This window comes from Loxodonta africana, chromosome 9 (assembly GCF_030014295.1).
Source record: "Loxodonta africana isolate mLoxAfr1 chromosome 9, mLoxAfr1.hap2, whole genome shotgun sequence".
In the NCBI taxonomy this organism is placed as follows: domain Eukaryota; kingdom Metazoa; phylum Chordata; class Mammalia; order Proboscidea; family Elephantidae; genus Loxodonta; species Loxodonta africana.
Window position 1 is genome coordinate 118,682,578 of NC_087350.1, and position 23,481 is coordinate 118,706,058.

At 42.3% G+C, this 23,481-nt stretch overlaps 1 protein-coding gene across 2 annotated transcripts; it reads right to left on the minus strand.

Moving 5' to 3' along the window:
- Positions 1-681: 681 nt before the first annotated feature.
- On the minus strand, positions 682-10,047 carry INSL6 (insulin like 6). Of its 2 annotated transcripts, none has more exons than XM_003420471.3 (2): positions 9,765-10,047; positions 682-1,299 (listed from the first exon to the last, which is right to left on the minus strand). In XM_003420471.3, the coding sequence occupies exons 1-2, from the start codon at positions 10,045-10,047 to the stop codon at positions 962-964; spliced, it is 621 nt and encodes a 206-aa protein (XP_003420519.2). In that variant the 3' UTR covers positions 682-961.
- Between the last annotated feature and the right edge of the window lie 13,434 nt (positions 10,048-23,481).

Below are 23,481 nucleotides of genomic sequence, written 5' to 3' on the forward strand. Positions count from 1 at the left end.
AGAAATCTTGGTTTTATATCATCTCCATTAAGTGAGATGTGCAAGCACGTAATTGCAGGACTTCAACAGAATTCACGTGGTGACTGCACTACCAGGGGTTCCTGAACTTCAGCGTACGTCAGGGGACCTGAAGAGCCTCTATGAACACAGGTGCCCGGACCCCATCCCCGGAGCTTCCGACTCGGTCATTCTTGGATAGGACCTCAGAGTTACACTTCTAGTAAGTTCTCAGGTGATTCTGATGCTGCTGGTTCTGCTGGGAACCATACTTTGAGAACCACTGCTACAGACTTCTCAGTAACATTGAGAATTGTGTTGACTCACATTTTGTCAGCACCTTCAAAGCAAAAGCAAGGCGTCTCAGAGAGATTTTACAACTATCCCTAAAGACACTCTCTGAAAGCTTGCTAAGTCATTAGTAGAAATTGTGAAGAGAATCTCATCAGCTACTATTTTAAAAAACTCAAGGAAGTAAACGCGTACCTATTACAGTACAAGAGCTCCTATTAGGAGTGGTAGTTGGTTAGGTATTTTTCAGCTGGTGGGACAGATGCACTGGCATACTGGAGAAAGCTTAATTGCCATGGGCATCAGTCTGTACCTTACAGAGATGGAGGGCAGAACAGTCCTAAATCTATTTAAATGCAGTGTAAGGGAGTTTCTATCACAATGGCGAGGAAGGACAGATAATTTTTAGATGTCTACCTGGATCATGACAACTCCAATAACATCTTCAAATATAAAAATATATTAAAAATATGGGGAAAAAAAGGTCACCAAAGAAAATACTAAAATTCCTGATGTCACCATAAAGTATTGTCAAAAGTGCTTGTAGTACATTTAGATATTGTTCATAGCATTGAACCTACAAGCACAATTACCAAAAAAATAAAAAGGTAAAATAAATATATTAAGCTTTTATTAAGTTAGTATAATTCCTATGATGGTTAGCATAACTCAGTCACAACTGGTGGTCTAGTTGTAACTGTTTATAATCGATATACGGAAGGCATGCAATGCTAAGTTCGTCTTCCGTACATCCGCTAAGACAACACTTTTCTGAATATCCTCTGCGTTTTCTTTGGGGATGATTCCCCCAAAACAAATCACTTGAGGCTTTCATTTTGTTCGTATGTTTCTCCTGAAATTCCATGATCTCATGACTATCTGGGTGGCTGTGTGAAGAGGAAACTTCTCTCGTCTTATCAGGTGGGGAGTGGTCCTTTCGATGCTGATGTTCAGTTAGTGACTGCATCTTCGAACTGTTGATCGCTTCTTCCGTAGAGGCGGCCGTAGAGACTGTGGAGAGACAAGAAAACCCTACTTTATTAAAATATTCTTTAGATGAAAATTTAATGATAATACTAGAATACCAAAATTGGTCCGATATTGAAGAATCATCACATTTTAAATAAAGAATAGAAGGTATGGTTATTCAAAATATATCATTTTTAAGTAACATAGTTTTAGGTAGTGTTTTCTTATAAAAAGGCTTAGAAACCTTTGCACGTATTTTGTATTAACTTTTTTTTATTGAGATATAATTCACATTATTTTTAAACGTGAATTTTAAATTATACACTTGAGTGGTTTTTAGTATATTCACAAGGCTGTGCAACCATCATCAGTAATTCTAGAACATTTTTACTACCCCAAAAAGAAACCCTGTATCCTTAGAAGTCACTCCCATTTCCATCTGCTGCCAGCCCCCTGCCAACCACTAATCTCTCTATCTCTAGGGATTTGCTTATTACGGACATTTCACAGAATGGAATCATGGCGTAGGTGACCTTTTGTGTCAGGATTCTCTCGCTGAGCATCACGTTTTCAAAGTACATCCGTGCTGTATCATGTGTCAGTGCTTCAGTCCTTTTTATAGCTCCACGGTACGAATGGTCCACATTTTATCTATTCGTCAGTTGGTAGACATTTGGGCCGCTTCCACTTTTTTGCTCTTTTGAATGCTGCCATGAACATTTGTGTACAAGTTTTTACATGAGCATGTTTTTAGTTCTCGTGGTTATACACCTAGGAGTGGAACTGCTGGATCATACGGAATTCTACAGTTTAAGTTTTTGAGAAACTGCCGAACTGTTTTCCGCAGTGGTGGCACCATTTTACATTCCCACCGTTGACGTGTAAGAGTTCCAATTTCCCCACATCCTTGCCAACACTTGTTATTTTCCATTTTTTGATTATAGTCATCCTAGTGGGTGTGAAGTGGTTTTGATTTCCGTTTCCCTAATAACTGATGGTGGAGCGGTGGTCAAGAGCCACAGCTGCTAACCAAAAAGGTCTGCAGTTCGAATCCACCAGGCACTCCTCGGAAACTCTATGGAGCAGTTCTACTCTTGTCCTATAGGGTCGCTATGAGTTGGAATTGACTCCCAGCAGTGGGTTTTGGTTTTAATGACTAATGATGCTGAGGGTCTTTTCATGTGCTTATTGGCCATTTGTATATCTTTTTGGAGAAATGTCTATTCAAATTCTTTGTCCATTTTTAAAATTGGGTTGTCTATTTACATTTTATAATTAAGTGGTTAGTAGAAACCATTTTGTTCATTGAAATATAAAGAAATGAAGGAGTGGTGATATGTTCAAAGTACAGTGAACCGCTTGTTACTAACATTCACGATCGTATTGCTCTTAACTTATTCAGTATTACTGGAAAGAAATGAAATGAGCTCCAGGAGGTTATTATTTGGAGGCTTGTTAAACTTCCATCATGGTCCCAGTCGATCCACAATCCCTTCTAGGAGAACATATTTGCCCACACCCCTTAGACAGCCATGTTCTGAACCACGGGACTCTACCTGATCGCCATAGTTGAACAGACTGGAAGCTGGCACCTGATCCCGAAGATATAAATCTATTACAGTGGCCCACAGTAATCCATGCCATGTGGAAAAAAATGAATTGCCTGGTCATTTTCTCTCTCTTTGAAATTAGAACTAAGAAATAATGAGGCGTTCCTGAGAACCAAAGCTGAAAGGATTCTATGAGGCTCGTCATGATAAGCTAAGTCGTAAAGGAAGACACAGAAGATTCAAAAAGAGAGAAAGTGATTTTTAAGAGCTGATGTGATTCTTTAGACTTTCCAGAGCCTTTCCAGGTCTATTTCTAGACCTTGTTTGTTTTTATACTAACTCTCACTTTTCTTGAGGTTATTGAGGTGAATCTCTTCCTTTTAGTTAAAGAATTCTATTAGAACACCCTTTAATAGCTTTGTATTTAACAAATGCTTAAGTTGAACTGTGGAACATGAAACTGTAGGACAGATATTAAAGAACAAGTGCCAAAACAAAAGCAGTCGATAACAAAGTGACCAAGTCATCTAAGACATGAATATGCACTGAGGGGAAAAGGTGAACTGAACTGTCTTGGCTTCGTGGATGAGCCGTGCCATGTTCTGACTTAAAGAGAAAAAAAGGCAGATAATAAGAAGGGAACTTTCATGAAAGAGGGGAACTAGGGCCTGGTCAATTAAAAGGTACATGTCTGATTGGGAAGACAGAGCTAAAGGTGTACTTTAAAGGGAAACAAGCTACACTCATCAGAAAACAGGAAGGGGTAAAAATGAGTATTAACTCAAATGAATTTGAAATAGAGCAACAGACAACCCAAAGGAGAAAAAAGGGGAAAAAAATAATGAAATACATAACCATCACAACAAATATAAAAAGGTTAAGAAAACCACAAGTTAGTTCTTTATAAGAGTAATCAGATGGACAGAAGTCCAGCCAGACTAACGCAGAAAGATGAAAACGAACAAAATCTAGTAGGAAAAAGGGGATAGCCACAGGTATAACCACAATTTCTTTTAATATAAATGAGTATCATGAATGTTTATAAATTTTCAAACCTAGATAAAATGCATAAATTCCTAAAAAATACAAGATGCCAAAACTGGCACATGGAGACTTAAATACACTAACAATACTACAAAAAAAAAAAGCACAGTCACAGTATTTAAGAAAAATGCAGACAGAGATTCCACCTATTTTTCAAGACCAGTAGATCCCAACAGCACAGTATAGTTGTTCCAGGATAAGAGGAAAAGAGTGAAAGCTGCCCAGCTCAGTTTATGAAGCCAGTACAACACTTACTGTGCCGGAACACCAACTGAGATGGTTCAACACATGGATGCAACACTGCAGGTGCTCACTCATCTACGCCAAGAAATCTGGAAGACGGCCACCTGGCTGACCGACTGGGACAGGTCCGTATCTGTGCCCATTCCAAAGAAAGGTGAGCCAGCACAATGCAGAAATTATCGAACAATATCATTAATAATACATGCAAGTAAAATTTTGCTGAAGATAGTTTAAAAAATGGTCTTAGCAGTATACTGACAGCGAACTGCTAGAAATTCAAGCTGGGTTCAGAAGAAGATGTGGAATGAGGGGTATCATTGCTGATACCAGATGGATCTTAGGGAAAGCAGAGAATACCAGAAAGATGTTTTCCTGTGTTTTATGCAATTTTTTGCATATTTGACTATGCAAAGGCATTCGACTGTGTGGATCATAACAAATCATGGATACCATTGTGAAGAATGGGAATTCCTGAACACTTAATGGTGCCCATAAGGAACCTGTACATAGACCAAGAGGTAGTCATTCAAACAGAACAAGGGGATACTTCATGGTTTAAAGTCAGGAAAGGCGTGTGTCAGGGTTGCATCCTTTCACCACATTTATGCAATCTGTATGTTGAAGAAATAAATAATCGAAGAAACTGTACTGTATGAAGAAGAATGAGGCATCAGGATTGAGGGAAGACTCATTAACAACCTGTGTTATGCAGATGACACAACCTTGCTTGCTGAAAGTGAAGAGGACTTGAAGCCCTTACTGATGAGGACCAAAGACCACAGCCTTTGGTATGGATTACACCTCAACATAAAACAAAACGGCACAACTGGACCGATGAGCAACATCATGATAAATGGAGAAAACACTGAAGTTGTCAAGGCTTTCATTTTACTTGGATCCACAATCAATGCCTGTGGAAGCAGTAGTCGAGAAATCAAATGACGAATTGCATTGAGGAAATCCGCTAAAAATGATCTCTTTAAAGTGTTAAAAAGCAAAGATGTCACTTTGAGGACTAAGGTGCATGTGACTCAAGCCACGGTATTTTCAGTCATATCACATGCATGTGAAAGCTGGACAATGAATAAGGAAGAAGACCTGATGCTTTTGAATTACGGTGTTGGTGAAGAATATCGAATATACCACGGACTGCCAGAGGAATGAACCCAATGTGTCTTGGAAGAAGTACAGCCAGGATGCAACTTAGAAACGTGGATGGCAAAACCTCATCTCACGTACTTTGGACGTGACCAGGAGGGACCAGTAGAGAAGGACGTCATGCTTGGTAAAGTAGAGGGTCTGTGAAAAAGAGGAAGACCCTCAACAAGATCGACTGACACAGTGGCTCCAACAATGGGCTCAAACAGCAATGACTGTGAGGATGGGGCAGGACCAGGCAGTGTTTCATTCTGTTGTACATAGGGTCGCTATGAGCTGGAGTTGACTTGACAGCACCTACCAATTACAACAGTATCATATTTATTCCAAAACTAGATAAAAACGATATGACATTAAAAAATTATTTACAAGCCCATTTCACTTATATATGTTGATTTGAAAGTCCCAAATAAGGTATTAGTTAACTGAACCCATAAACATCTTTTTAAAAAGTTATTAAGAAATGGTTTATCCCAGAAATGCATGAATAAGTCAAGATTAGAAAATCTATCAATGCAATTTACCACAATAGCCTCCCAGCTTCACTCTCTGTTGACTTTGCTTTCTACTTCATGAGAAAAGTGAAAAAATCAGAACCGAACTTTCATTTGTTCTCTTCACCACTGTTTTTTTTAAACTTATTTCTTAACATCTGTACCCGCATATTCTGCCTTCCGACCTAAGTTTTTCCACAGTTGTGTATCCACTCTAAAGCCAGTTCCTCCAGTTATGTACTAATCTCATTTCTCACCTACTCAAGGACATCACTTCATCACTATATCCATCATCAGTTTTTCACTTCTACTGAATAACTCCCATCAGCAAACAAATGTTATTTCTCTCACTTAAAAACAAACAAACCACTTCTTTTGGCCCCATTTACCCTCCCATTTTTTTTCCCCTCCCATTTTTTTTCCCCTCTGTAGCAAAACTCCTTGATAGAGTTTTCTACATTCACTAATTAATTCCCGTCCTTTCATTCTGTCTTAAACCCACTCTACTCAGGCTTTTGTTCCATTACTCCACCAAAATTTCTCCTATCAAGGTCACAAATGACCTCCATTCAACAGCCAATTCTCATCTTACTTGACTTGTCCAAACACTCTCTCTTGATACACTTTCTTCATGGGGTCTCCAGGACGCCCCACTCTCTTGGTGTTCTTCCCACCTGACTGGTTGCTTCTTTTCTGTCTCCTCTGCAAGTGGCTTAACTATAGAGTAATCTTCTATCTTGGAAACACATACCTCTCATCTTAGTTATCTAGTGCTGCTATAACAGAAATACCACAAGTGGATGGCTTTAACAAAAAGACACTTATTCTCTCACAGTCTAGTAGGCTACAAGTCCAAATCAGGGGAAGCCTTTCTCTCTCTGTCAGTTCTGGGGAAACGTCTTTGTCATCAATCTTTCCTTGATCAAGGAGCTTCTCAGCGCAGGGACCCTGTGTCCAAAGGACACATTCTGCTCCTGGCACACTTTCTTGGTGGTATGAGGTCCCATATCTCTCTGCTGGTCTCTCCCTTTTATATCTCAAGAGAGATTGGCTTAAAACACAAACTAATCTTGTAGATTGAGTCCTGTGTTATTAACAAAACTGCCACGAATCCCACCTCATTAACATCATAGACGTAAGATTTACAACACATAGGGAAATCACATCAGATGACAAAATGGTGGGTAATCATACAATACTGGGAATCAGGGACTAGCCGAGTTGACACACATTTTTGGGGGACACAACTCAATCCATAATGCCTCTGGACAACTTCTAAATTATTCGCTGGAAATTATCAGGACAGATTAAATATCATTTTTTCTCATAGATTAATAATTTCAGATACAAATTCATATTGATAACCTAAACTCATTTTCCTTCTGCATATTTCAAAACGATGATGGATTTATTGCCACCTGATATTTCCACCTTTGCAAACTATCCTTTACATAGTTCCATAGTAACAGGTTTAATGGGTATAACAATTTTGAAATATCATCAGATATATTTTTATTTTCTACAAATCTTGTTTCATTGTAGCTCTCCATTTACTGAATTAAAGGCATTTCTTCCTAGGTGGAAGGTGAATAAGAGCTAGAACAAAGGGGTCATTAATCAACTCTGAGTTTTAAAGCTGACCCTTTTTTATTAAGAAAATAGTTTCCAGAGAAATATTTGTTAAGAAAAGGAACCCCAAACTTTCCTTTAGTTAACAAGCTCAAACTTGGAGGTCTAATGGTAAAATGATGACTATAGTACAGGTAGTGAGAACACGGTATCTGATGTAAGAGAAATGCTCAACGTGAAGCAGAAAGGAAAGCCCTCCTTATAGCACCAAGAGAAAGGAATAAGAGAGAGAGGGAGAGGAGGTGAACCGCGGTCTTACTACTAAAAGGTGTGGTCCACTGGCTAGCAGCAGCAGCAGCAGCATCACCCAGGGTTTTTTTTAAACTACTGAATCTCTGGCCCCATCCCAGACCTAGTGAATTAGGATCTGTATATTAACAGGATTTCTCAGTGCTTCATACGTAATCCACATTAAAGTTGGAGAAGCACAGAACCAAGGTGGAAGAATCGGAGGAGAGACACTTCCTCCATTACAGGAAGACAAAAGGAATTTATGTGCAGGTACGTTTGATGAAGGAGAATGATCAAGATTCGGTCGTGATGGTTTCTGTTGTTTCTGTCTTTAAAAGTTTCCATTCTCCTAGCAGCTCTAAATTCCACTTGTTCATTCATTCATTAAAAAAAAGAGCTGATGAGTGCCTATAGTGTACCAGGCACTGTTTTAGTCATCTACATTAAAGACTCTTCGTGACATGAACTGCTTTCTTAATTTCAGAAATCTTGACTTTTGTTAAGATTTGTCCAAATCAAATCAGCTGAATTACTTTGAGGCAATGCTTTCAATGATACCCTGCTATTAATAGTCCATAAATAAAGTATATTTTCTCTTAAAATGGTAGACCATGTTGGGACTAAAATGTGGTAGTTATAAAACATAACAACGTAGTTGGAAGATACTGATGGATCTGAAACAAGAATATTCCTCCTAAATGCTCCTTAAAAGCAATAAGTATATTGCCGTTTTCGTGAGCTGCTGTAGAGTTGGCCCCCAACTCATGGCAACCCCACACACAACAGAGCCTAATGCTGCCCGCTCCTACACAAACCCTGTGATAGGTTGTGGCTCAGGCCATTGTGAGCCATAGGGTTTTCACCGGCTGGTTTTCAGAAACAGATCACCAGGACTTTCTTCCCAGTCTTAGTTTGGAAGTTCTGCTGAAACCTGTTCAGCATCAGTGCAACGTGCAAGCCTCCACTAATAGATGAGTGATGGCTGCACATGAGGTGCATTAGCTGGGAATCAAACTGGGGTCTCCCACATGGAAGGTGAGAATTCTACCACTGAACCATCACTGTCCCCACAAGAAGTATAAATTCAATATTAGGCACCCAATATGTGTTAAAAAAAAAAAATTTTTTTTTTTTTTAATGTGTAGGCCCTCAGCTCAGCATTTCAGATTAAAACATTTGAGTTGGGACGATATTCAGGGTTGGCTTTATGGGAGTAAGACCTGTGCGAAGAGGCCCAGGGCTTAGAAGGACCCTGCATTTGGTTTAAAGCTCTGTTGTCATTGGCTTGACTATCTCAGTAATTTTGCCTTTGAACTTGTAAGTGAAGTTTAAGTATGTGACCTTCCTAAGTAAAGTCTGATGGGACAATGGACCATGCATGTGAACAGAGGAGACTCAAAAGACAGTTTAAAAAATCCTTCTTAATGATCCTTTCCTGATTTTTCAGCAAAGGAATCCTGCATTTTCATTTTGCACTGGGCCTGGCAAATTACACAGCCAGTCCTGATGACACGCAGGGTCCTTGGGTGGTACAAATGGTTTTGATCTTCTCTTACAATGCACTTGACTACAAGCCTCAAGTTTGGCGGCTGGTGCCCACACAGTGGTGCCCTGAAGAAAGACCTAGAGATCTGTGAAGATTACAGCCAAGAAAATCCTACGGAGCAGTTCTGCTCTGTCACATGGGGTCGCCATGAGTAGGAACTGATGCATGGCAATGGGTTTGGTTTTGATGATAGTCACATGAACTCTGTGCTAGATACCGTGGTACAAGTAAGGCAGGAGTGATTAGCTATGAAAGGGTCAGTAACGACTTCAAAGGGAACATGATACCAAAGTTGGGTTTTAAAGGGCAGTAAGTCTGCCAGGTGACAAGGCCACTCCAGACAAGGCAGGCTAGGGAAGCATCAGCTTTCTCACATCAATGTGCGGTCCGATATGCGCACGCTTATTTCTTCTAGGTTAAAAAACGAGAGAGAGAGAGATTCATACAGACTTTGCGTATCTTCAACATATACCGTTTTTGTTTGTACGTTTCTTTTTTTAATTGTGTACTAGGCACAAATCCCACTTCCTGGGGACGACCGCCTGGCAGAGCAGATTCGAGGCTAACCGGTGTACAGAGGTGGGCAAGCATGGCTTTGGTTTAGGGTTTTACCTGGCTGCGTGCCTGTGCCCCTACCGGGGGGCAGCGCTCGGGGGCGTGGGCGCCCGGCGCGCAGGAAGGCTCCCACCGCGTCCACAGCGCGGGGCACCGGCTGCCGGTAACGGGGTTCCTCCGGGAACAGGCTCCAGTCTTCCAGGCCACAGAGCTGTACTATTTCCTGCATCAGGTGCCTGCCGCATAGCTTCTTGGCCCGGGCGGCGCTGCCCAGCTCAAGGGAGGACAGAACCAGCAGGAGCCCGATCGGCTGCCCACACAAGCGGAGGAGACGCGGCATCCCCGGGCCCCGCCGGCCCGTTGCGGCCCCTAACTGTCGTCCACGCCGCCCTGCCCCGCTCTGCGCCTGCGCCTGACGGAGTCTCCCCCGCGCGCTTACGCCGCCGGCTTCTGAGCGCATGCGGCCTAGCGAGAACGGCCAGTGAACGAAGCAGGCGCGAGCCGACGGCGGCTCCTGAGCACGTGCGGGCCCCGCGAGAAGACAGAGGTGGGGCCGCCGCGAGGACAGCGGAGGCTTCTGAGCGCATGTGGACCGAGGGAGAACAGGGCGGCGAACTGGGCAGGCCCGCAGGGGCCCCTAACGGTCGTCCAAGGCGCCCTGCCCCCGCTCTGCGCCTGCGCCTGCGCCTGACGGAGTCTCGCGCGCTTACCCAGCCGGCTTCTGAGCGCATGCGGGCCTCGCGAGACCGGCCAGGAGGAACTGAGCAGGCGCGAGCCGACGGCGGCGCCTGAGCACGTGCGGGCCTCGCGAGAACGCACAGGTGACGCCACGGCGGCGGCCGCGGGAGAGCAATCCGGCGAGGCCGCAGCGACGACGACGGAGGCTTCTGAGCGCGTGCGGTCGCGGGAGGACGCAGAGGCGAGGCCGCAACGACGACGACGGAGGCTTCTGAGCGCGTGCGGTCGCGGGAGGACGCAGAGGCGAGGCCGCAGCGACGACCATGGAGACTTTTGAGCGCGTGCGACCGGGGGAGAACGCTGAGGTGAGGCGAGGCGCGGGTCTACGGCGATCGCGGGGGCGTCTGAGCGCGTGCGGCCGCGGGACAGCGCTGAGGCGAGGGCGCGGCGACGACGACGACGATAGCGGCCACCTCACAGTTCTCAGGCCCCGAAGGGCAGCAGGCTCCTTCCGTAAGGCCAGAAATACCTCATTTTTCTCGCCTTCCTCACTGGAGAGATTCAGCAGATAAAACATGGGAGCGTGGGGCCCCAGTCACCAAGCATGTGGTCACAAAAGCTCCCGCTCTCTCCACCTGGAGTGGCTTTTCCACCCTCTTTGTCCAGCTTTTCATGAGACTTTGCTTCCGCAGAGAAACCTCTCACGCCCTCGGTGTCTGTCCCGCGAGGTGTGTCTGTGCACTGGTGTGAGAACTGTCTCCCCGCGCCCCAGGCTTCCTGTGCCCTGGCCCTTGGCCCCCCGTCAGCGGGTGTTAAAACGCCGAGGTGCCAGGCCACGTGCAGGTGCTTCCCAAGTCAGTCCAAAGATTCTTCAGAAAATCCCTGCCCGTTCCAAGGGGGAAACGGTCCTTAGCCCCAGTCTCCAGAACAGAGACTTAGGGGTGCTGCCCTCAGGGACCTCGGCTGAAAATCTGGTTCCTCCGGTCACAGATTCGGGGCACTTGCCCATTTCCACGTTGTGACTCGTTTGCCCAGGGACCCCTAGAGGATTTGCCCCTAAGAATGCCGGCATGACGTGCAGTTTTAGATGGGATAAAGTGCGAAATTAGGAGGGACGGGACGGAAGTGCAGTGCAACAGGTATAGGTTGCTTTGTCATTGTAAGTTAAGTTTTAAAAAAATGTATGTATGTGTCGGTCCAGAAGAAGGAATCGTGGTGGCACAGTGGTTAAAGCGCCGGTTGGTTCAACCCACCAGCTGCGGTGCTGCAGAAAGACGTGGCGGCCTGCTTCTGTGAAGATTACAGCCTTGGAAACCCTATGGGGCAGGTGTCTGTTCTATAGGGTCGCTGTGAGCCGGGATCCACTCCGTTGCAAGCTTTGATTTTCTGGTTTGGCTCAGCAGCTATGTTGTCAGCCACAAGGGGGCAGCCAGAGGCCTTTCAGGAGTAGTAAGTATTAAGGTGCCAAAGCCATAGGGTGGCGCCAGCTTAATTGTCAGTGACATTCTTGGGACTTCGCTGTACAGTTTTATTTTTCTCCCTCAGTCCTCAGTCTTTCTGACTCTGTGTGTCTCTCCTGCCTTTCCCATTCCCCCAGCTTTGCCTTGTTTCCCAGTGGCATCCATGAGAGCTGTTAAATTAAGTAGCAATCAGGGATTTTTTAAAAAGGTCGATGTGATGTAGCTTGGCAAAATTTCATCGTCTTCTTTGAATTACGGCTAATAACCAAGCTGTAGTGGACCGTGAGTCCCATTCAGGACTTTATCAGAGAATTCCTGTGAGAAAGGAAAATACCCGTTATACTCAAAGGAAGATTAAATAAATAAAGGATCTCTCGATCAATATATGTGTGAACTCAGCAAATTTGATTAGATTTGCATTCTCTTTGCACTATTTATATTCTTGCCTTGCTTTGTATTTCTGTACTCACATACTGTATCTTTGTTAGCAGACCTCTAAAATGAAATGTGTTCAAGTCGAGCTCCCGATAAAAGGTTAGTCTGCACTGGCTGTGAGGGAGCGAGGGGAGGGGGGCAAAACTGTGGCTATTGTCAGAATGCTTTCCTGCAAACTGCCCTTGTCCTTGAAAGATAGGCAGAATCATTTTCACAAAATACTCGTGCAGATTGGTTCTAGGGTGTTTGTAGGTTAGCTGTTAGGTGACTTGTGGTTACTGTTTCCTTACATTTTAATGTATAGTTTTTTTCAGCTCCTGTACTTTGAAGCATTTAAGCATTTTTGCTTCATGCTCCCCACCTGCAGTTGCTCTATTCTTTGATAAAGCCTGCTTCTTTTTTCACTCCTAACCAAGTAAGAATTTTGTTTTTCAACATGTTTTACTTTTCTGTATGTTTATCTATCTTGTTCTACCAGAATGTAAATTTCATACAGGTAGGGTTTTTTGTCTATTTTAGTGTTTACTACTACTGCTACCCGCTGTTGTTGAGTCGGTTCTGACTTATAACGACCCTACAGGACAGAGTAGAACTTCCCCAGAGGGTTTCCAAGGAGCGGCTGGTGGATTTGAACTGCTGACTTTTTGGTTAGTAGCTGAGCTCTTAAGCACTGCACCACCAGGGCTCCATTTTAGTGTTTAGGAGATATAAATGAAATGTCCCCAAGCACAAGAAGCTTGGACTTACTTTAATTATATTGAAAACCTAATTGAATGAAACCATTTCTGGTTAAGTGTTTCAGTGAATTATGGAGAATTTAAATAAAAATAATTTATAGAAAGGGGAGATATGGGCTGCAATGGTCTTGGAAGTCTTCAACTAGGACCCAGGACTTAGCTGGGCCTTGACGGATGAGTATTAAGAGGCAGGGCTGCCATTTCAGGAGGAAGACACAGTATGAGAAAGCAACCTGGCCAATACTTGTGTTAGGGTTAGTAGAAGATGAAGTATGGCTAGAGAATAAAGGGGTTTTAAAACTCAGACTTGGAGTTTAGATTTTACCCTGTTTATCCCATGGGGATTCGAGACCAAACCCACTGCCATAGAGTCGATTTCGACTCATGGTGAACCTGTAGGACAGAGTAGAACTGCCCCATAGAGTTTCCAAGAAGCACCTGGTGGATTCGAACTGCTGACCGTTTGGTTAGCAGCTGTAGCTCTTAACCACTATGCCACCAGGGTTTCCCCAAGGGTATCAGAGGGTATAAAATAATTTGTGGATAAGGTGTGGACAAGTTGAAGTACTCAAATATGTATGGAGAGGAGGGAGAAAGATTGAAAGTGGAGAGACCAGCTAGAAGTCTCTGTCATTGTTCTGTGAGTTCATAAGAGCCAGGAATAGGATGGAAAGAGTGAGAACAAACAAAAATGAACAGGTGAAAGTGATATTTAAAAGAAGCATCATAGGATTTGATGTAAATCATGTAAACTGGAGTTGGAGGAGAGAGGAATTTAAAAAGACCCGAGCTTTGAGTTGTGGGGAATGAAAATGCTGATGACATTGAGAGGAATTGTGAGGGGAATTTGACCCAGGGTAAAGCTTTAGACATGATGAATTTGAGATGACTGTGAAACAAGCAAGAGAAATTGCCTAATAAAACTACTGGGAATACCAGGCTAGAAGTATCAGCCCTGGGGCTCCAGATGTGGAAGTCAGCAGTGGAGAGTTGTGAGCGAAAGCCATGAAACTTAATGAACTCTGGCTGACGGCAGTGTATATGGCTTCAAAACAGAAAAGAAGAGGGAATTCCATTTGGGGAGAAGAGAGAAAAGAGCTAAAGAAGGAGAAAAGCAGATGGAGTCAAAGAGGATGCAAGCAGAATGATACCATGTCAGGAAAGCAAAAGAAAAAGAGAATCTTAACAGAGGGCCATTAATAGAGCCAAATATCAAAGAGAATGGAACTAAGAATAGCCACTGAGTTTAGGCGTTGGAGGCCAGAGTGGAATCTAACAGAGTCGGATTGGATTAGGGAAGCCTGTTCATTGTGAATCCCAGAGGGATTGAGAGGTAAAGAATGAGAAGCAGTTTGATTAGTTTGGCAGAGAAAGGGTTAATGTGAAGATAATTTTCTTTGCTTATTAAAGATACTACAGTGGGCTTCCTGACCCACTCAGAGAGAGCTGAGCGCCTTCAGGCAGGAGGCTTGCTGGTGGAGTGGGGTGTGTCCAGGCACTTGTTGGCAGAGCTGGAGGAGCTGTAACACTTGCCTGAGCAGGGCAGCGGCGGAGAGGAGGCCTGCCTTAAGGGGGCCGAAGAGGCTTGTTGTAAAGGGAATACTGAGGGGGCCAAGAGGAGGCCTGTCCTGAGGGGATATGCATGGCAAAGAGAGAGCACTCTTCATTTTGAGGGAGTCTTCCAGGCCTTCCTGTGTGTTCCCTGACATTGGCCCTCTTCCTGTTCCTTCCAAGTTAATTCTGATCCCGTGTTACTTTCCTAATAAACCATGTAATTGCTGAGTATGATCTGTGAGTTCTGTGTGGCCATTGCAGTCAATTATCAAATCCAGCAGACGAGCAGAGAATACCGTGGGGACGATAGCTGTGTCAGGCTTGGTAAAAGTTGGGGAGTTGAGATATGTCCAACCTCTACCACACAGGATATCAACTTTGGGCTGATCCTGATGGTGATTCTTATTCTCCCTGGAGTTAGACAAGGTCTGACACTATCACTACCACCTTATAGAGACCAAGTCACTGAACGGTGGCAAAAGACCCCAGTGTTGTCAGTTAAGTACGAGGTAAGAACTAGTGGAAGGTGGAGTAGGGAGGAGTCCTTGGAGAGAATGAAGTTCTGGAATTCACTTTTAGAAATAATACTTGGGAGTAAATAAGATAAAAATAGAAGGGTTAAATCAACAAGAAAGATTCCGTGATGAAAATTCGTTTCTTGAAAAATGTTGACTTTCTTCCTGAAGTTTCACATTCTTTTGGTCTCTGCTTCCTCATTCAAGAAAAAAAAATTCGAGAAGTGAGTACTTAATCCCAGAGATTTAGTTATGATTAGCTATGTGTGGAATTCGGAATATGAGAATTGCTGTCTTCATACCCTGTAATTCTGTGTACAGATATTTGTTGGAGGGAAATAACTTGTTATTTAGGTGCATTTTCTGTATAAATGCTGGGTAAAAAATGTGGTGGTTAATTTTTTTTTAATTGTGCTTTGGGCGAAAGTTTACAGCTCAAGTTAATTTCTATGCAAAAATTTATACACGTTGTTTTGTGACATTGGTTGCAATCCCCATGGTCTGACAGCATTCCCCCTCTTTCCACTCTGGGTTTATTGTGCGCATTTATCCAGTTGCTGTCCCTTCTTACCTTCTCGTCTTGCTTTTGGACAGGTGTTGCCCATTTGGTGTCATATATTTGGTTGAAATTAGAAGGCCGTTCCTCAGGTGTGTAATTTTTTGTTTTAGAGACCTAACTTTTGCCGGAAAAGTGGGCTTAGGAAATGGTTTCAGTTCTAGGTTAGCAGAGTGTTGGGGGAGGGCATAGTTTCGGGGGTTCTCTCGTGTATTCGAACTAAGAAGCTCATTCCTCACGTGTTAATTTTTGTTTTATAGACTTGTCTAATCTTTGTCTGAAAAGTGGGTTTAGGGAATGGTTTCAGGTCTGGGTTAGCAGAATGTCAGGGGCCATAGTTTTAGGAGTTCCACCAGTCTCTGTCAGAACACGAAGTCTGATCTTTTTTCATGAATTTGAAACCTGTTCTACTTTTTTCTCCACTCTGCTCCAGACTCTGTTGTTATCCCTGTCACAGCTGTCAATGGTGGTAGCCGGACACCATCTAGTTCTTTTCTCGGGCTGGTAGAGCCTCTGGTTCATGCAGTCCTTTAGTCCTTTGAGTTTATATTTTCCTTGTGTCTTAGGTTTTCCTCGAGATGGGTTTGGGCCAGTAGATGTATCTTAGATGGCCACATGCAAGCTTATAAGACCCCAGATGCTACTCACCAAAGTGGGATGTAGAATATTTTCTTTATGAACTGTTGCGCCAATTGACCTAGATGTCCCCTGAGACTATGGTCCCTGGCCCCCAGCCCTAGCTACTTGGTCCCTCATTATGTTTGGATGTGTCTAGGAAACTTCTATGCTTTTGGTTTGGTCCAGTTGTGCAGACATCCCCTATATTGTGTGTTGTCCTTCCCTTCACTGAAGTCGACACTTGGCTACTATCTAGTTAGTGATTTCTCCTCCCCCTCCGTCCCCACCCTTGTTAACTATTAAAGAATGCCTTTTTTTTTTTCTGTGCGCAGAGCTTTTCTTTAGTTCTTATGATACTAGTCTCCTACAATATTTGTCCTTTTTTGACTGACTTATTTCACTGAGCATAGTCTCCTCCAGATTCATACATGTTGTGAGCTGTTTTGTGGATTCATCATTGTTCTTTATCAGTGCATAGTATTCCATTGTGTGTATGTGCTGTAATTCGTTTATCCATGCACCTGTTGATGGGCATTTAGGTTACTTCCATCGTTTTTGCTGCTGTGGATTAGTGCTGCAGTAAACATCTGTGTGCATATGTCTATTCCTGTGACAGCTCTTATTTCTCTAGGGTATATTTCTAGGAGTGGGATTGCTGGATTGTGTGGTAGTTCTATTTCTAGCTTTTTAAGGAAGTGCTGTATCATTTCCCAAAGTGGTTGTACCATTTTACATTCCCACCAGCAGGGCATAAGAGTTCCAGTGTCCCTACAACATCTCCAACAGTTGTTATTTTATGTTTTTTGGATTAGTGCCAGTATTGTCAGGGTGGATGGTGTCTCAGTACAGTTTTCGTTTGCGTTTCTCTAATGGTTAATGATTGCAAGCCAAGCATTTCCTCGTGTGTCTGTTAGCCACCTGAATGTCTTCTTTGGTGAAGTGTCTGTTCATGTCCTTTGACCATTTTTAATTGGATTATTTGTCTTTTTGTTGTTGAGGCGTTGCAGTATTTTGTAGATTTTAAAAATTAGAGCCTCATCAGACATGTTCTAGCCAGCATTTTTTTTTTTTTTTTCCAGCCTGTAGATTCTCTTTTTACTCTTTTTGGTGAAGTCTTTTGATGAGCATAAGTTTTTAAGAGTTATCTAGTGTCTCTTCTGGCGTCTGTGTATTGTTAGTTTGTACTGTTTTGTGCCATGCATTAGAGCACCTAGTATTGTTCCTATTTTTCTTCCATGATCTTTATAGTTTTAGATTTTATATTTAGGTCTTTGATCCATTTTGAGTTAGTTTCTGTATATGTGTGAGGTGTGAGTCCTGTTTCTTTTTTTTTTTTTTTTTACCGGTGGACATCCAGTTTTGCCAACACTGTTAAAGAGATTGTCTTTTCCCCATTTAACGGACTTACATCTTTTGTTGTACATCAGCTGCTATGGGTGGATTTATGTCTGGGTCTGAATTCTGTTGCATTTGTCTATGCGTATGTTGTACCAGGCTATATACTGTGGCTGTATAATAGGTTTTAAAATCAGTAGCGTGAGGCCTCCCACTTTGTTCTTCTTCTTCAGTAATGGTTTACTTATCTGGGGCCTCTACCCTTTCCATATAAAGCTGATGATTTGCTTCCTCATCTTGTTAAAGAATGCTATTGAAATTTGGATCCGGATTGCATTGTATCGGTAGATTGCTTTGGTGAGAATCGACATTTTCACAATGTTGAGTATGTGTTTCCGCTTACGTAGGTCTCTTGGTTTCTTGCAGTTGTGTTTTGTAGTTTTCTTTGATAGGTCTTTTACGGCACTGGTTAGATTTATCCCTAAATACTTGATCTTCTTGGAGGCTATTGTAAATGGTATTGATTTGGTGATTTCCTCTTCAACGTTCTTTTTGTCAATGTAGAGGAATCCAACAGATTTTTATATGTTTATCTTGTATCCTGATACTTTAATGAAACCTTCTGTTAGTTCCAGTAGTTTTCTTGTGGACTCTGGGAGTTTTCTGTGTATATGATCATATCATCTGAGAATATCATCTGAGAATAGGGGTACTTTTGCTTCTTCCTTACCAACTTGGATGCCATTTCTTTCTTTTTTTTTTTTTTTTTTTTTTTTTTGCTTTATTGCTCTGGTTAGGACCTCCAGCACAGCGCTGAATAAGAGTGGTGATAAAGGGCATCCTTGTTTCAAGGGGAATGCTTTTAGTCTCTCTCCATTTAGAATGATGTTGGCTGTTGGCGTTGTATAAATGCTCTTTATTATGTCGAGGAATTTCCTTTGTATTCCTATTTTGCAGACAGTTTTTATCATGAATGTGTGTTGGACTTTGTCAAATGCCTTTTCTGCATCAATTGATAGGATCATGTGGTTCTTTTGTTTTATTTATGTGATGGATTACATTGATTGATTTTCTAATGTTGAACCATCCCTGCATACCTGGTATGAATCCCACTAGGTTATGGTGAATTATTTTTTTGATATGCTCTTGAATTCTGTTGGCTAGAATTTTGTTGAGATTTTTTGCGTCTATCTTCATAAGGACTATTGGTCTGTAATTTTCTTTTTTTTGCAGTGCCTTTACCTAGCTTTAGTACCAGGATTATGCTGGCTTCATTGAACGGGTTCGGGAGTATTCCTTCCTTTTGTATGCTCTCAAATACCTTTAGTAGTACTGGTGTTATCTTTTCTTTGAAAGTTTAGTAGAATTCTCCAGTGAAGCCATCCAGGCCAGGGCTTTTTTGTTGTTGTTGGGACTTTTTTTTTTTTTAATTACCTCGTCATTCTCTTCTTTTGTTGTGAGTTTATTTAGTTTTTCTGCTTCAATGTGTGTTAATTTAGGTAGGTAGTGTGTTTTTAGAAATTTTTCCATTTTCTCTAAGTTTTCAAATTCGAGTACAATTTTTCATAGTATTCTGTTATGATCCTTTTAATTTCAGTTAGATCTTGTCTTGGTTATCTAGTGCTGCTGTAACAGAAGTACCATAAATACCATAGCGTTAACAAGGAGAAATTTATTCTTTCACAGTCTAGTAGGCTACAAGTCTAAATTCAGGGCATCAGCTCCAGAGGAAGGCTTTCTCTCTCTGTTGGCTCTGGAAGAAGGTCCTTGTCATCAATCCTCCTCTGGACTAGAAGTTTCTCCAAGTAAGAACTCCGGGTCCAAAAGATGCATTCTGCTCCCGGTGCTGCTTTCTTGGTGGTATGAGGTATCCCTGTCTCTCTGCTCACTTCTTTCTTTTATATCTCAAAAGAGATTGGCTTAAAGAGCAATCTGATCTTGTAGATCTCATCAACATAACTGCCACTAATTCATCTCATTAACATCATAGTGATAGGACTAGCAAGACATAGGGAAATCACATTAGATGACAAAATGGTGAACAGCCACACAATACTGGGAATCATGGCCTAGCCAAATTGATACACATATTTTGGGGGGACACAGTTCAGTTAATGACAGGTCCATTGTGATATCGCCCATCTCATTTCTTATTCAGGTTATTTGCTTCCTGTCCTGTTTTTCTTTTGTTAGTTTAGCCAGTAGTTTGTCGATTTTGTTGATCTTTTCAGAGAACCAACTTTTGGCCTTGTTAACTCTCTCGATTGTTTTTCTATTGTTTTTATTTATTTCGGCTCTAATCTTTATTATCTCCTTTCCTCTGCTGCCTGAGGGCTTCTTTTGTTGCTCTCTATTTGGTCGAGTTGTAGGGTTAATGTTTGATTTTGGCCGTTTCTTCTCTTTTGGATATATGTATTTATTGCTATAAATTGACCTCTCAGCACTGCTTTTGCTGTGTCCCAAAGGTTGTAGTAAGATGTGTTTTCCTTCTCATTTGATTCTATGAATTTCCTTATTCTATCCTTGATTTCTTCTATAACCCAGTAGTTTTTGAGCAAGGTGTTGTTTAATTTCCATGTATTTGATTTTTTTTCCTTGCTGTTTTTGTTATTGATTTCTGCTTTTATGGCACTGCGGTCAGAAAAGATGCTTTGTAATATCTTGATGTTTAGGATTCTGTTAAGGCTTGCTTTGTGGCCTAAAATGCGGTCTATCCTGCAGAATGTTCCATGTGTGTTGGAAAAGAATGTATACTTGACTGCTGTTGGGTGGAGTGTTGCGTGTATCTCTGAGGTCAAGCTGATTGTGGCATTTAGATCTTCCGTGTCTTCATTGAGTTTCTTTGTAGGTGTTCCGTCCTTCACCAAAAGTGGTGTGTTGAAGTCTCCTATTATTATTGTGGGGCTGCCTGTTTCTCTTTTCAATGCTGTTAGAGTTTGTTTTTATGAATTATGGATCCCTGTCATTGGGTCCATATGTATTTTTTATGGTTATGTTCTCTTGGTGTATTGGTCTTTTAATCATTGTATAGTGTCCTTCTGTGTCCTTTATGGTAGATTGTGCTTTAAAGTCTATTTTGTCAGAGATTAATATTGCCACTCCTTTATTTGGTTGTTGTTTCCTTGGTATATTTTCCATCTTTTGAGTTTTAGTTTGTGTCTTTGAGTGTAATGTGTGTCTTTTGTAGGCAGCATATAGATGGATCATGTTTTTTTCTTAATTTATTCTGCCACTCTGTGTCTCTTTATTGGTGCATTTAGCCCATTTACATTCAGTGTAATTATTGATAAGTATGAGTTTGTTGTTGTTGTTCAGTGCCATCGAGTTGGTTCCAACTCATGGCGACCCTGTGCACAACAGAACGAAACACTGCCCGGCCCTGTGCCATCCTTACAATCGTTGTTACGCTTAAGCTCACTGTTGCAGCCACTGTGTCAGTCCACCTTGTTGAGGGTCTTCCTCTTTTCTGCTGACGCTGTACTCTGCCAAGCATGATGTCCTTCTCCAGGGACTGATCCCTCCTGACAACATGTCCAAAGTACATAAGTCTTGCCATCCTTGCTTCTAAGGAGCATTCTGTTTGTACTTCTTCTAAGACAGATTTCGTTCTTTTGGCAATCCATGGTATATTCAATATTCTTCACCAGCGCGACAATTCAAAGGCGTCAGTTCTTCTTTGGTCTTCCTTATTCATTGTCCAGCTTTCGCGTGCGTATGATGCGATTGAAAATACCGTGGCTTGGGTCAGGCGCACCTTAGTCTTCAGGGTGACATCGTTGTTCTTCAACACTTTAAAGAGGTCCTTTGCGGCGGATTTACCCAATGCAGTGTGTCTGTTGATTTCTTGACTGCTGCTTCCATGGCTGTTGATTGTGGATCCAAGTAAAATGAAATCCTTGACAGCTTCAATCTTTTCTCCGCTTATCACGATCTTGCTCATTGGTCCAGTTGTGAGGATTTTTGTTTTATGTTGAGGTGCAATCCATACTGAAGGCTGTGGCTTTTGATCTTCATTAGTAAGTGCTTCAAGTCCTCTTCACTTTCAGCAAGCAAGGTTGTGTCATCTGGATAACGCAGGTTGTTAATGAGTCTTCCTCCAATCCTGATGCCCCGTTCTTCTTCATATAGTCCAGCTTCTCGGATTATTTGCTCAGCATACAGATTGAATAGGTATGGTGAAAGAATACAACCCTGATTCACACCCTTCCTGACTTTAAACCAATCAGTATCCCCTTGTTCTGTCCGAACAACTGCCTCTTGATCTGTGTAAAGGTTCCTCATGAGCACAATTAAGTGTTCTGGAATTTCCATTCTTCACAATGTTATCCATCATTTGTTATGATCCACACAGTCGAATGCCTTTGTATAGTCAATAAAACACAGGTAAACATCCTTCTGGTATTCTCTGCTTTCAGCCAGGATTCACCTGACACCAGCAATGATATCCCTGGTTCCATGTCCTCTTCTGAAACCGGCCTGAATTTCTGGCAGTTGCCTGTCGATACACTGCTGGAACCGCTTTTGAATGATCTTCGCAAAGTTTTGCTTGCATGTGATATTAATGATACCGTTCTGTAATTTCCACATTCGGTTGGATCACCTTTCTTGGGAATAGGCATAAATATGGATCTCTTCCAGTGAGTTGGCCAGGAAGCTGTCTTCCATATTTCTTGGCATAGATGAGCGAGCACGTCCAGCGTAGCATCAATTTGTTGAAACATCTCAATTGATATTCCATCAATTCCTGGAGCCTTGTTTTTCGCCAGTGCCTTCAGAGCAGCTTGGACTTCTTCCTTCAGTACCATCGGTTCCTGATCACATGCTGCCTCTTGAAATGATTGAACATCAACTGATTCTTTTTGGTGTAATGACTCTGTGTATTCCTTCCATCTTCTTTTGATGCTTCCTGTGCCGTTTAATATTTTCCGCCATGGAATCCTTCACTATTGCAACTCGAGACTTGAATATTTTCTTCAGTTCTTTCAGCTTGAGAAACGCCAAACGTGTTCTTCCCTTTTGGTTTTCCATCTCTAGCTCTTTGCACATGTCATTATAATACTTTACTTTGCCTTCTCGAGTGACCCTTTGAAATCTTCTGTTCAGTTCTTTTACTTCATCAATTCTTCCTTTTGCTTTAGCTGCTCGATGTTCGAGAGCAAGTTTTAGAGTCTCCTCTGACATCCGTCTTGGTTTCTCTTTCTTTCTGCCTTTTCAGTGACCTCTTGCTTTCTCCATGGATGATGTCCTTGATGTCATTCCACAACTCGTCCAGTCTTTGGTCACCAGTGTTCGATGTGTCAAATCTGTCCTTCAGATGGTCTCTACATTCAGGTGGGATATACTCAAGGTCACATTTTGGCTGTCGTGGACTTGCTCTAATTTTCTTCAGTTTCAGCTTGAACTGCAAATGAGCGTTTCATGGTCTGTTCCACAGTCGGCCCCTGGCCTTGTTCTGGCTGATGATATCGAGCTTTTCCATTGTCTCTTTCCACGGAGGTAGTCAGTTTGATTCCTGTGTGTTCCGTCTGGCGAGGTGCATGTGTATAGTCGCCATTTATGTTGGTGAAAGAAGGTATTTGCCATGAAGTCATTGGTCTTGCAAAATTCTATCATTCGATCTCTGGCACTGTTTCTATCACCAAGGCTGTTATTTTCCAACTACTGATCCTTCTTCTTTGTTTCCTACTTTCGCATTCCAATCACCAGTAATTATCAGTGCGTCTTGATTGCATGTTTGACCAATTTCAGACTACAACAGCTGATAAAAGTCTTCTGTGTCTTCATCTCTGGCCCTAGTGGTTGGTGCATAAATTTGAATAGTAGTCGTATTAACTGGTCTTCCTTGTAGTCACACAGATATTATCCTATCACTGACAGCGTTGTACT